Raw genomic sequence first — 13,825 nt, 5'->3', positions numbered from 1 at the left:
AGCTGATTATGATGACCAGTTAAGTTGTCGTTCCTGGTTCAAGTTGTCTCGAATGACACGACTCCTTTTCGCTCGAGAACTTTGCAAAATGGCACAAGTGAGTGTTCATCCCATCGCAGCGAGTGGATTTGTAGCATCACAATTTTATGATCGCTTTAGACCGAGTTACTCGAAAGAGGCTGTGAGCTTCTTAGTTGGTAAACTTGTTAATACACGGGACTCGCAGCCCGCACGTATCCTGGAACTTGGTGCAGGAACAGGAAAGTTTACGGGTATCTTGAAAGACGTTCTTCATGGCAGCAATGTCGAAATTATAGCGAGTGACCCTGTGCTTTCTATGAGGCAAGAATTTGCAGAACATTTTCCTGATTTAGAGATGAAGGATTTTTCAGCGGAAAATATAGGTAAGGTTTAAAAAGGATCTTGTGTATTCTTATTTTTCTAAATGGCACTGAAGCAGCCACTAGATTAATTTTATAGAAAAAAAGAGGACGCTGGAAAGACCTGGAAGTTAGACTCGGGTAAGTACTTCATATATGAAGTACCTACCTACGCTCGATTACCAGCCACTGTTCCGGAAAATGAGCCCACACTAATGGCAAAGATGGCGGAAATCTAGGCTGCCTGGAAGTAAGCTGAAGGGATTTGCGATGGGGAGTAGGGAGGCATGGGGAAAGGGGGGGGGGGGGAATCAGGGCATGCTGAAGAATCAGCTAGGTCATATCCCTCAAAGCCGAACCAATATCAGAGGGGGGGTGTGTGTGTGTGTATGGGAGGGGGGGGGGGGCAAGTTCAATCCCAGGGTTCTTTTCTTGTCTCTTAGAGGATGGGTTGAAGAGAACACTGGAAACAAAGTTATGGCAGCGCTTACTGGTATTTTGCTCCTATCTGTGGCTCTTACTTGGAACAACATTAGCATAGTTGTAGTCTGTAGTGTCAGCCATCGCCTTGTCTCAGCCCCCCTAAGGGGCAGTAAAGTGAGCCCTCAAAGGAGATGGAAGACACTTCAGACTAGTGGGATTGTATATGTATAATTTAGTGGTTGGCATGTTCATCCCTAGATCTTAAATTTAGGACAGGGAACTTTGATGAACATTTTGTTTACCACCTTTCCGATATGCTTTATGCTTTGAATGGCAATTTGATTACCCGTATGTTATATTATTTTCCTACAGCATTACCAGACTCTAGTGTACATGCTGTTTGCGCTGCTCAAAGTTTCCACTGGTTTGCCAATGACAGGTCTCTTTCTGAAATTCACCGTGTACTTGTACCAGGAGGCAAACTGGGTCTTGTATGGAATAAACGGGATTATTCAGTCCACTGGGTAAAAGAAATGCATGAAGAAATTGTTTTCCCAATTTATACACAAACCAACACACCCAATCAAAGAACCTTTGAATGGAAAAGAGTGTTAGAAAAATCTGATAAGTTTGGGCCAATAGAATGTGATGAAACTTTCAAGTTTGAGCAAACTTTCTCAACCTGTCAAGAGGTCATAAACAGAACAATGTCTTCTAGTGTCATCCAGGCAAAAAGTGAGGTCGAAAAAGAAGTGATAAAAGACAAACTCAAATTGCTTCTTCAGAAGCATGAAGTTGATCAGCAGAATGAAATTGTCCTTCCTTATGTAGTCTCAATGTATTGGTGTGAAAGAAAGTGAGTCCTTCATGCAGGAAACTATATCAGGGGCAGATTTAGGAATTTTGACAAGGGGAGTCCAAACTTTTCCATGATGAGACTGTCTTCTCTAGGCTAGGTAATAATTCCCATTATTATATAAACACCAATGAAATACCAAGTGAGCTTTCGTGCAAAAACTTGATATCTTCACAAGTGAAAATAACATGTTATCTTCACATGTGAAAATATCACGGTTGCTATGGCTTCATAATAAACTGCACCTTTCAGACCAAAAAACTATTTAAGTAAAATGGTTTGGTATTTCATTGGTGTTTATATAATAGCGGGGCTCCCGCGCGCGCGAAGCGCGCGTGGGACAGAGCCCCATACTCATGGAATATGGTCAACCTCTTTTAGCTTGGTTGTCACGTGACTGACCGAGCGTACGTACGTACGTACATACGTACGTACGTACGTACGCGTCTACAGATTGTACGGGTAGGGTAGGGGAGACTATCAAAAGGAAGGGAGGGGTGTCTCAGGCGTGTGTTGGCAAGTCCTCATCTTTTTTACATGACATTCGCAATAAAGTCAATTGACAGCTGTCAAAACAGGATAGCCACTGACCAGTATCCCATGACCATAACGCGGGCTCATTTGTCAACTCATCGAGGTGACGTAATTTATTTGGAAGCTGTCCGCTGACCAGTTAATCGTTTTACTAGATCGCAAACAATATTCAATCTCATACTTTTTAGCATGGATATTATTATTAATATTTAGCTAGTTTGGGATCGGATCACAGGAAATGTGATCAATTGACAGCTGTCAAAACAAGGTATCCGCTGACCAGTATCACTTGAGCGAATCGCGGGCTCAGGTGTCGACCCATCGAGGTCGAGTATTTTTTGAAGTTATCCGCTGACAAGGTACTTGTTTTCAAATGATTGCAGGCTCAAGTTTAATTTTTTTTTTAAATTCATATGAAATATGTTGTGTTTATGTGCCGCACAATTAAAATTTTGATTTCAAACTGACCTCGGACGCGAAAATTCAGCCAGCTGCTACAGGCAGGGAAGACAGTTGCTTTTGACTTTTCTCGCCATGTTCACGTGTTGGTCACGCTCTACGTCCAATTTTTATGCTCTGATTGGTCAAAATTTGACAGGTGAGTTCATGCGCAAAATTTATGCAGCATCTTGAATCTTGTTTACTTTGACAGTTGAAGCTGACAGAGTTTTGTGTCAACTTGTGATGCTTTTAACTTTCTTTTTCCACTGGATGTGCAAAATGAAATTCAGATTCTATCAGGAGTCTTCTGTTATTCATGGCTAGTTTGTTTATTGGGTTTTTGGTTGAGTCAAAGTCGGAAATCCGATTTCGGATGGCATCGTTTTCGTTTTCACCTTGCTTAATGCGTAAGAGGGTTGCAAAGTCTGAAGCGATACTGGCCTTCCTTGATACCTTTCAGGAGCTGCATCTCGAGTGGTAAGCCTAAGTAATTATTGTATTTGATGTTTGTTTTTTATTCCTAATTTAATGAAGTCGAGCGTAGTTTATGCAGCTATTTTGTTTACGCACGTTTGTAAGATTTGAGACAATGATCTGACCGCGTATCAGGTTTGTTATAAGCTTACAGATCTTTAAAAAGCCTTTAGACATTTTCTCACCGCAAATAGAAAGAAAACGTTTCAAGGAATATTTAGTTATAATTCTGACTGTAAAAGAAAGGTTTGAGCGATTTCCTTGCCTCGAGTTCGTCTTTGAAAAAAGCAAACACCGGGAAGCCGGCTCAAAACACAAAATTCAGCTTTAATCTCGAAGACTCAGGATTTTTAGAGACACTTTAATACTTGTCTTCCTGAATGAAAATTGTCGTCTCTGTATATGTTTCTCCGAATTATATTTCTTTTATTAATTGTTAGTACTGTCTCTTGTAATTTTAATCGCTGTGTCGATTGTTTTCAGTCGTCCAGTGAACAACGCTTCCCGGAGTACTCAAAATGCCGCGCGTTAAACCGTTTTAAAATAAAAAATAAACATAATAAATTCTTTATTATGTTGGAGCGTAACTCTGTTAATGTTCATTCAAACACTCGCCACTGCTAGCACTGCAAAAGTCAGAACCGGCTGGCCGTATAGATGATTTTGAAAATTTTTTTTAACGGTTTAGCTAAAGCCCACGCGTGCTGCGATCGTCCTGAATATTGAATGATAGCAATTTGTATCGCAATATTGTGAAATACTGCATTCTGTTGTGCGAGGTCTGTATGATAAAAACAGTGCCTCATAGTACTGTTTCACCTCAGATGTGATGTATAAATGATATAAAAGGTTGGTTTACAGTCGCACCCAGATTTGTTGGCAAGATTTTGTAAAGTAAAACTTGTCGAACGCAAAAAATTCGGCCAGAATTTTTTTTCCAGGCCTAATTAATCTAAGGCGATCATGAGCCATCATGGCTCTTAATAAATGTGATCGAAGATGATTGCCAGTTTTTGGGTGTACTTATGAGGCTATCAACTCGATGTGAGATTTGGTTCACTCTTGGGCTGCTTGCAAATTATTTTTTGTAAAATCACTTAGCCTTTCCATGAAAAGTCACACGAATGTGCTCTAAAGTTAACTGAATTGTGGAATACAAGTTTATTGTTTGATTTAAATTATAAATTTATTAATGGGAGCCTCGCTTTTAGCCCTGGCTAAATCTATATATTAACTTCTATGAAATCAGTGCCAAAGATTCTAATCATTGTTCTACTTTCATTGGCCTGCCTCGTTCCTTGCCTATTCCCTGTAAGGCGTCTTCCTATATGGTGTACCATCTCCGCCAAAAAGCAAACTTGTAACTCAACATCCAACTTTACCGTTGTCAACATCGGACTTTACAGTCAACATAGAACTTTGTTGTTATCAACAACGGACTTTACAGTTGTCAACATCGAACTATTGACTCAACATCCGACATTACAGTTATCAACAGCGGACCATTGGCTCAACATCGGACTTTAGTTGACTATTTGTAACTCAACATCCAACTGCACAGTTGTCAACATCGCACTATTGACTCAACATCCGACATTACAGTTATCAACAGCGGACTTTGTCACGTCAACAAAACAAAATGTTCGACTTTGCCAAACGCCATGTTCGTCTTCGTAAAGTTCGATGTTGAGTTCTCTTCGTGCGTGCCAAATCCGCCGATAATTATGGGATTGCCAGAATGACGTCACTATGGCAAAGCCTCGCTCTCGTGTGAAAAAAGATGGCGGACTTGAGGAGTGTTATTGACATGTTGAATGATCTAGTCTCGAGAATTGATGCACCCTCCGATGTATCTGAAATTGGGGTTATTGTTGTGCGACTCGATTTCTTAAAGAGAATGCTGGTCAGCCTCGACGTTGACCAGGACATTATTGATACGATCGGTACTCTTCACTCAACTGCTGCTGCTATGGAGAGCTCCGCGAATGCGAGTGGAGGATACTATCCTCCGTGTTCTGCGTCAGGTCAGCGTGGTAGGCCATCATTTGAGATCTCCAGGGATCATCTCGCATTTTTATTGGAACATGGTTTCAAAGTACAGGAAATAAGTTGTATTCTTGGAGTGGGAAAGCGAACAGTGGAAAGAAGGATGGCTGTCTTTGGTCTTAGTGTTACTGGTAAGAAAAACACGGCGGCCGGTGATGGAAGTGCCTATATGAATAATCAGATTATAGTATTTTTCACATTGTGTAAGTACTGCTACGTACACGCAGGTGATGAATTCGCTGGCCAAAATTGTGATGATTGCTTTGCAAAGAGCATGGTTTCGATTCGATTTAGGGATGGACCATTTTATTATGATATTTTTTTGGCCGAGGGGGGGGGGGGGGTTGGGGCAATTTCCGAAATAAAATTCCAACATGCACAGCAAAAGTAGTAAAAGATAATTCACTTGCGCAACGAACCAAAAGAAAAAAAAAATTTGGAACAATCCCGGAAAAAAATTAGTGCACAGCCACAAGACGGAAAAAAATTCATGTTAAAAAAATTGCCCAACTCCCCCCCCCCCCCCCCCCCCCCCCTCGGCCAAAAAAATATCATAATAAAATGGTCCATCCCTAAATCGAATCGAAACCATGACTAGATCATTCAACATGTCAATAACACTCCTCAAGTCCGCCATCTTTTTTCACACGAGAGCGAGGCTTTGCCATAGTGACGTCATTCTGGCAATCCCATAATTATCGGCGGATTTGGCACGCACGAAGAGAACTCAACATCGAACTTTACGAAGACGAACATGGCGTTTGGCAAAGTCGAACATTTTGTTTTGTTGACGTGACAAAGTCCGCTGTTGATAACTGTAATGTCGGATGTTGAGTCAATAGTGCGATGTTGACAACTGTGCAGTTGGATGTTGAGTTACAAATAGTCAACTAAAGTCCGATGTTGAGCCAATGGTCCGCTGTTGATAACTGTAATGTCGGATGTTGAGTCAATAGTTCGATGTTGACAACTGTAAAGTCCGTTGTTGATAACAACAAAGTTCTATGTTGACTATAAAGTCCGATGTTGACAACGGTAAAGTTGGATGTTGAGTTACAAGTTTGCTTTTTGGCGGAGATGGTACACCATATTCCTAGGCCTTCTCGGATAACTCATTTTGGTTACGTCAGTTACATAACCGAGGCGAATGACCAGGAGACTCAAAACCTTTCCCAGACCACGTGACTCGAAACGCATCAGCCGCGCGCAATAATGAGGCCTAGCGATTAGGAAATCTCGTTCCTAGGCATCTTAAGTGTTTGGTTGAAAAACGGAAAACGCGACTGCGAGCGATCAAGGAGTATCACGCAATGGACCATGGGAGCGTTTTGCATTGACGCAAAGGATGCTAGCAGTTCATTGACCACTGAAAAGGGTGTTAATGTAATACAAAGGGTTTTGATAGAGATGCTTTCCTCACTCCTGTGATCAAAGGAACCTTCTCAGTGCGTGGGTTGACAAAATACAGTGAGTTGTAAGAAACTATTCACCCTAAGCGTCCTCTTTTCTCCTCTCGTCCCAACTTTCTCAACAAACTCGCGCGGAAACGCTTGCTATGTAGGCCGGTTACCGGTCGTTTCGATTCAAGTTTATTCTGTTGAGGTGTAAAAATTTTTACGTACTTGGCTTAAAGAAAGAAGAATACTCATCCCCAACGTTTTCCTTGTTCTCGCACAAACTATACTTGTAGTGGTTGAAATTTTAGTGCAATCTCACTGCTTGAGTTTGCATCGAAAAGACTTTGAATCTCGGGCATCCAACGATGGTTTCCTCCTAAATACATTGAAAACACTTTTCAGGTTATCCAAAGTACTTTCAGATGAATAGAAATGCATTCTAAGCGGGGCTATAAAATTTGTATCTGTTCGGTCATACTAGGGGAACTTTAGTCTTTTCGAAATTACAAGGGCTTCTGTATTATTTCCTCGAAAATTTTAGCTGCAATTTAACGTTTTACGAAAGTGAAAATTTTTCTTATTCCTCTCCCCATCATATTTTTGATCCGAAAATTTCAGGTTTCTTTTTTCTACGAAAATTGGCCTAACAAGGGAAGTAAAATGTGAGAAATTAAACTTCCAAAAACCTTAGAGGATACGCTTCGAAAATTGTACTTGAATGGAACGGTCATCTAGAAATTTCTAGCCGTCCTTAAGCAATAGAAAATTCTAGGCAATATTTACTTCTCCGAACAGATAATTCACAGAAAACAGTCGTTGGGTACCCTTGTTTGAATTGTATCGAAACGACCGGTCTCCCGTAGGCCATATTCACCCAAACCACACCCTAGTGTCATTGTACATGTGCTTTGTGGAGTGGAAGAAGGGAAAAATCTTTTGTCAGTACCAAAAAAGTAAGGATTGAGCAGTTTTTGCTATCAGTTTATTCACTTTGATTTATACCTTTTACATGGAATTTAACATTTGCGTTGTTCTACTTTCGTTTCGGTACTGTTTGTTCCGTTCCGTTCAACGTGAATTTCTTCGTGAAGTTATCCAAAGGCGTATACCATGCTGTCTGAACCCGCCATCCCGCTTCCTCCATCAACAAGATCCCGACTGGCTGAGAAAAAATACAAATAATTTATACAAATAGCAAGCGAGCGATGGGAGAGTTGCGAGAATTCACGCGAGAGCCATAAGCGAAAGGAGACGAGTGCTTACTCGCGTATTCTCTCGCGTCCCACTTCGTTCGCCATAATAGCCACAGTATAGCTCCCTTAACTGAGTAAAAGTCGTTGAATTCTTGTCACATCAGTTTCGACAAGTTTTTTTCTTCACTAGCGGATCTCAAAACACCAAGTGATAAATTTCCAGAAGTTTCTTGCCGGAAAAACGCAAGAAGTATTTTAAATTTTTCTTTTCTGCAAACTTGCCCAATTTACCCACTCCCAACAGAATTTTCGCAATTGTAGTGCAGGGTGGGTCGTTGGAATAATTTTGAGCATGGCGGGTTTGGGAGTAGTTTGATGATGAATTAAAGGTCAGCGTATATGGAGAACTTTAATGATTATATTAGCATTTTAAGAAGCTTACTTATGGCATAAACAGCGTTAGTGAAGTTTTTTCCTGCACAAAACCTAGTGGAACATCCGCAATCGTTGTAGCACTGGTCAGCACACTGTCCCCGTCGCGCATGTCCTTCCAAAAAGAACGGGGAATCGTCGGTTCCACTCCAACATTCACCTAAATAAAGAAATGATAGCGGAGCTCTCGCGCGCGCAAACCGCGCGCAGCGGAGCACCATGGGTAAGAAAATTTGGTTACCCTTGCATCCAAGAAATTTTGGTTCTGAGAAAGGGTAGGCGTTACTGGTAAATCGTCCGTACGTACGTCCACCCCTTCATGTAAGCCAGGGTGAGATTTTGCATTTCAAGCACCCGCGCAAAACAACGACAAAGAAATGTACATAAAAAGTGTACTGCACGTGCAAAATTGTTTTTTTCTCTAATTAGACCTGCTGATTTTTTTGGCTGTTTTTGTTGCCGTCGCCGCTTAGCATTACACTATTTTATATTTTGTTTGAGTAAACTAAAGATATTAACGAGAGCATCGCTTTTAGCTCTGGAAATCTATACATAAGGATTAAGTATTCGTAAGTAAATATTCGTCATTGCAGTTCTTTTTTTTCGATCACCGATACATATCTGTTGTAACTGGGAGCTTCGTAAGACTTTGGTTAGTTAGAAAGTTGAAATTTAAGTGTGGCTTCCCATTTTTGCGGGCGACAAGAGGAGCCCGCAATCCTAATCTCCAGGTTGTTACTACGCATGCGTCGCATGTATGTAGCCAGTATTCTTTTGGACGTCCACTAAGAATGAATGGATTGCACAAAACGCAATTTGACCACGCGCGTTTCGACCTTCTACCCCTCGTACTCTGATCACGCGTGTTTTGCCTTTCTTACAAGTGAAACTTACGCAAAGCACAGCAATGGAGCAAAAGCGTTTAGACCTTCGATCGTTCTCGCCTGCACCCCCTAACCTTTGGTTATTACTAGTTTACTGCTTAATTGCGGGCGATAAGAAGAGCCCGCAATCCTAATCTCCGGGTGGCTATTACGCATGCACAGTACGTATAGCCAGTTTCGTTTAGACTTCCACTAAGGATGAATGCAATGCACAGAGGGCAATCTGATCACATTTTGATCACACGCGTTTGGACCTTCTATCACTCGTAATTTGATCATGCGTGTTTTGGCCATCTATCACGTGAACTTACGCAAAGTACAGCCGCGTTGGAATAAAAGCGTTTTGACCTTCGAGCGTTGTCGCCCTCACCCCGTAAGCTTATGTTATTACTAGTTCAGTAAAATATTCTCACCCCAGTACTGAATCCCAAAGATTCTCCATCCTTTTTTCTGCGCTTGTTGTGCACAGCGGCACACGAAACTCGGGAGATGCTCATACCAGTTTTTCCAGTCAATAAGTTGACCGCTGAAGACTGGGTTTTGAATCTGCTCATCTCTGTCGGTTAGAATATACGACGGAAGTAGGCGTGGCTGGTCTGTTTTATCCTTGAAACATCCAATCCTCTCAAAGCTGACGCTGCAAAGATCTAAATATTCGCACGCCGAATCAGAAAACATTTCGAAGCTTGTTTCTTAACTTATCAGTTGATTAAAGGACAAAGATATTGATTTATTCATTTATTTAATAGCCAACAACCGGTTGTTTATCCAACCTCGTTCCCAGGGTCCTCTCCTACTCGTTACCCGGAGCGAGAGAGGGGAACTGTAGGCGAGGATCCTGGAACCGAGGTTGTTATTTATCAGACTCCGCATGATTCCTGACCCCTCCCCCTATATCAATAACGAGCGGGCTGATCTAGCAATAGAACGGGAACGTCATTTGACGACGGGAAAGCGCGCGGAAAGGACTGAACTCGACTTCCGGTACCCAATTTGCCGCTCTGCCATTGGCCAAGCCAGTGGTTTGATTTGCGCGAGCAGTCGTCAACTGACTTTCTCTCTCTGTTGCTAAAGCAGCCCAACGATTCCAATCATTCAAGATGGTATTCAGAACTTACAGTGACAACTATTAACAAGTAGATCGGAGGGAGAAAAACAATTTCTAATCGTAAGGATCCGCTGAGGCACATTTAAGGAAGAAAACCTGTTATTTTGCTAAAGTGTCTTCCGACTATTTTGCACATGGCTATGGGCTCCTGGAGTTAGTTAGATTGGTAGGTAGGTAGGTAGGTAGGTAGGTAGGTAGATAGATAGATAGCTATAGATTCGCGTCCGACTTTTAGGTAGATTTTACATCAACACCACACAAAGTCACATAGATCTTTTTTCTTAAAGCGATACTAGCCAAGCCCATTTGTGTAAAAAAGTAGTTAACCTAGCTCACCAACAATTTTGTAGACCATGTTACGCCGCGCCTGTCCTGCACAAAATTTCCTTTCGTTGCAGTCGTTGCGGTCCGTTCCAATACAGTCCTTACATCTCCCTTTACCATGGCGATAATAACGATGCGACGAACTACTGCCAGCGTGACATTCACCTGAATTAGATATGTAAAAAACTTCAATCAATCTTGAAGATGAACGGGTTAGTTTTAAAGAAACCAAGTTGCGTGTGTGGTGTGGGAGTGGCTCTAGTTCTTTTGGCGGAGTTGGGTTCATAAGTTAAATTCAGGCCAACGCATAAAAATTAAAAACTAAGTTTGAAGCTTTAGCTCTTCCACAGAATAAACTAGCCAGTACTGCCGAAGGTGGTGAAAGAAGCCGGCTCGTTCCCAGACGTCTCTCTCTCAATTCACCACTTGTACATCTCCCAAAATGCACCTTGTTTGCCCCCCCCCCCCCCCCCCCCCGCCCCAACATTATGCACAAGCATTGTTTTCAATTTCTCTTGGGACGGCTGTAATACCCAGGAGAAATGAAAACAAAGCTTATGCAAAATTTTGGCGGGCAAACAAGGTGTATTATTACGGGAGACGTGCAAATGCCGAATGTAAATTTTCGCGCAAAGGAAGATAGGAAGGAGAAAAAGGGCGAGATTCCCCCCTCTTCTTTCTCCTTCCCATGGACCCGTGCGCTTCGTCACCAGTCACTCGCGTTTCCCGCTTGCGTTTATTCTTGACCAAGTGTGAAAAACAAAGCGCCTAAGCGGGTGGGGGGGGGGGGGGGGGCAGTGTACTCTGCGAGGAGAGGCTACATTTTCGCAGTGTGAGCTGTCGTGCGAAAAGTAGCCTTTACCGACAACCGTTCAATTTTCTATCGTGCATGCGCAAAATTCGTCACGCGATTCGCAAGCAAAATTAATCTTCAGGTCTGTCGTTAAATGGCGCGAGTTTCGCGGGAATAACCCTGATCCGCTACGCAAGACTCACGCAATGCTCTAAACCGGTCAAAAACGGGAGAAAACCCGTTTTTAAATTTATTCGTCCAGATTTCTGGACGAATTTGAACGGTTGTCGGCAGAGGCTACTTTTCGCACGACAACTCACACAGCGAAAATGTGGCCTCTGCTCGCAGGGTAGGGGCAATGGCGAAAGCATCAAGTTTCAACTAATTTGATGAAACCAACTTGTCATGTATGTCCGTGAAGAGAAAGAGAAGGGGGCGGGTCTAGGAGAGGTACATGGGTATTCGTCCTCCCCTCTCCTTATCTTCAAAAGAAGCTACATATGTAGCTAAGGAGAACGCCCCCCTGCAGTCAAAATCCTGGACCTGCCCCACGGAGGTTTGTCTGAAGCACGACAAAGAGCTTGTCGAGTAGTTGAGTAATTCTCTTAATATGAACATGCTAGACTAAAAGTTACCATAAAACTGCACTCCAAACAAGTCATAACCCAGTTCCTTTGCTTTCTGGGCACAGCGACAGATGAATCCAGGGAGGTAGTTTCCCCAATTCACCCAGTCAATCAGCCGCCCTCCATAGTTGGCAATACTTTTGTCGCGTTCGTTGTAGATGTAGTGAGGAAGTGTTCGGTCGTTTCGTCTATCTCTGAAGCAGCCCAGAGGCTTAAACAATACACCGCACCCTTCAGGATCCTCGCAAAGGTTGGTCGCTAGATATATTCGCAAAATAGAGATTATTAGGCTCAAATTCTGGCAAAAAAATTAAGTGAACTAGAGGTAATTTACAATAGTTTGGGATGAATTGACTAGAAAGCACCAGCAGAATTAAGTGTCCTGTTACTCCTCCATCTCTCCTAGAATTCTTGTGATGCTACCCATTTAATTCAGTGGTTATGCGTTTCTTGCCCTTGACGGCTGACTGTCGGTACATTTCTTAGAAGGTCTTATTAGTCCAATGAATTTCTAGACCACGAGAAGACTTTTATTTTCCCCAGGCTGTAGTAATAGATAGGGCGAAAGGGTTCGTGAAATCGACTCACGCAAGAAGAAGCATCACGCGAAGGGAAAAAGAGAAAATATGGGTGTGGTAGGTGATGACTTCACGCGCGCTCGCTTCCTTTGATCGTCCGTGGAACTACTCGTAGATAGGCCACTGAGAGTAGAAAGGTTGGCACAAGAATGCCCTTATTCTGGTCTGTTTTTCGCCAGCGTAGTACTAAGGATTTCCCCTCTCCTCAAACAAACATTTTCAAATTCCAATTTGATGACTCATGAAACGTTCTTAGTTGGTAAATGAGACCATATATAGTGAAGATCAGTCTTACCAGCTCTGATGTCATTAAGCAGGATGATAAAGACCAGCACAGATAGAGTAATCATCTTCGTTGCTACAAAGGAAAAAGGAGACAGCTATTTAAAGAATACAGTACTTACCTACTTGCTTACCTGAGCTGGTAATCATCCCTAGCCATCCGAGTGAAATCTTTCCACACGGCCCTGCTAGCTCATATTTGTTTACCATTATCCAATCCAGTTGCCCTAAAAGTAAGGTGGGGACCCGGGGCCCTTCCCTGAATCCGCCACTTTAGCCCCCTATATAAGGATGAGAGGAGCGTGATCCCTGCATGCTTTGTAGGGTTACGCAATCATCCTGTTTTGTGAAACCTTGATTCGTTTTCACTGTAAACTGCAAATGCGCTTAGCTGTATTTTCAGGAAAAGCATGCATTCTAAGACCTAAATATGCGGATGTTTTTTGTCCTTCTTAAAAGGTTTATCCGAGACTAACCGATCTTGCGGTTCTTTTTAAATACTGAGAAATCTTCTCAAAAACCAGACCACCACTCGCAGTGGGAGATATTCCTCACTGTAACGTCTGTAAGTTGAAACACCACAACCGCTGGCTTTAGACTTGTTTTGCGGTGTTTTATGGCCCTTTAAAAATAGTTTCAATGTGTTTAGTTTATTTTATTTAAAATTATAGAAAGCCACCTAACCACCTAGTGAAAGAAAATGCTTTCGGTATACCTACTTTTTCGTGAATCGGAAGAGCTGCAGCGGCAATGAAACGTGTTCACTCGCCAAAGAGATAAGACTTATAGAGGACTTTGAGCTAAAACTGGCCGTTATTAAACTTGATTAAGAAAGGATGATATTATACAATAAAAGTTTCAGACAAGAGCTCCGACTAATGATAAAATGGTAAGTAATTCTGGTTTTAATTTGGATAAAGGTTAATATCCTATAGCTTCGAGGTTTATTCAATGAAGACAATTATGACCAATAAGGTAGTTGCAATTTTATAGAATGTTCCGAATTTGTCAGACTCATGGAGAACTCACCAAGTTTCACTAAGGATCGCGAAAT

At 42.1% G+C, this 13,825-nt stretch overlaps 2 protein-coding genes across 2 annotated transcripts; one reads left to right on the top strand and one right to left on the bottom strand.

The window, feature by feature from the left end:
- The first annotated feature begins 15 nt into the window (after positions 1 to 15).
- LOC140940934 (uncharacterized) lies at positions 16 to 1,960 on the top strand. Its single transcript, XM_073389893.1, has 2 exons — positions 16 to 404; positions 1,176 to 1,960. The coding sequence occupies exons 1-2, from the start codon at positions 53 to 55 to the stop codon at positions 1,661 to 1,663; spliced, it is 840 nt and encodes a 279-aa protein (XP_073245994.1). The 5' UTR covers positions 16 to 52; the 3' UTR covers positions 1,664 to 1,960.
- Positions 1,961 to 7,538: 5,578 nt separating this feature from the next.
- On the bottom strand, positions 7,539 to 13,572 carry LOC140941690 (uncharacterized). The gene is made up of 7 exons (XM_073390703.1): positions 13,491 to 13,572; positions 12,785 to 12,847; positions 11,921 to 12,169; positions 10,505 to 10,657; positions 9,474 to 9,707; positions 8,187 to 8,336; positions 7,539 to 7,713 (listed from the first exon to the last, which is right to left on the bottom strand). Exons 2-7 carry the CDS (start codon positions 12,837 to 12,839, stop codon positions 7,643 to 7,645), a joined length of 912 nt encoding a protein of 303 aa, XP_073246804.1. The 5' UTR covers positions 12,840 to 12,847; positions 13,491 to 13,572; the 3' UTR covers positions 7,539 to 7,642.
- Positions 13,573 to 13,825: the final 253 nt, after the last annotated feature.

The sequence above is a fragment of the Porites lutea genome, chromosome 6 (genome assembly GCF_958299795.1).
Source record: "Porites lutea chromosome 6, jaPorLute2.1, whole genome shotgun sequence".
NCBI classification, from domain to species: Eukaryota; Metazoa; Cnidaria; class Anthozoa; order Scleractinia; family Poritidae; genus Porites; species Porites lutea.
This window is presented reverse-complemented; position numbering and strand designations above follow the sequence as displayed.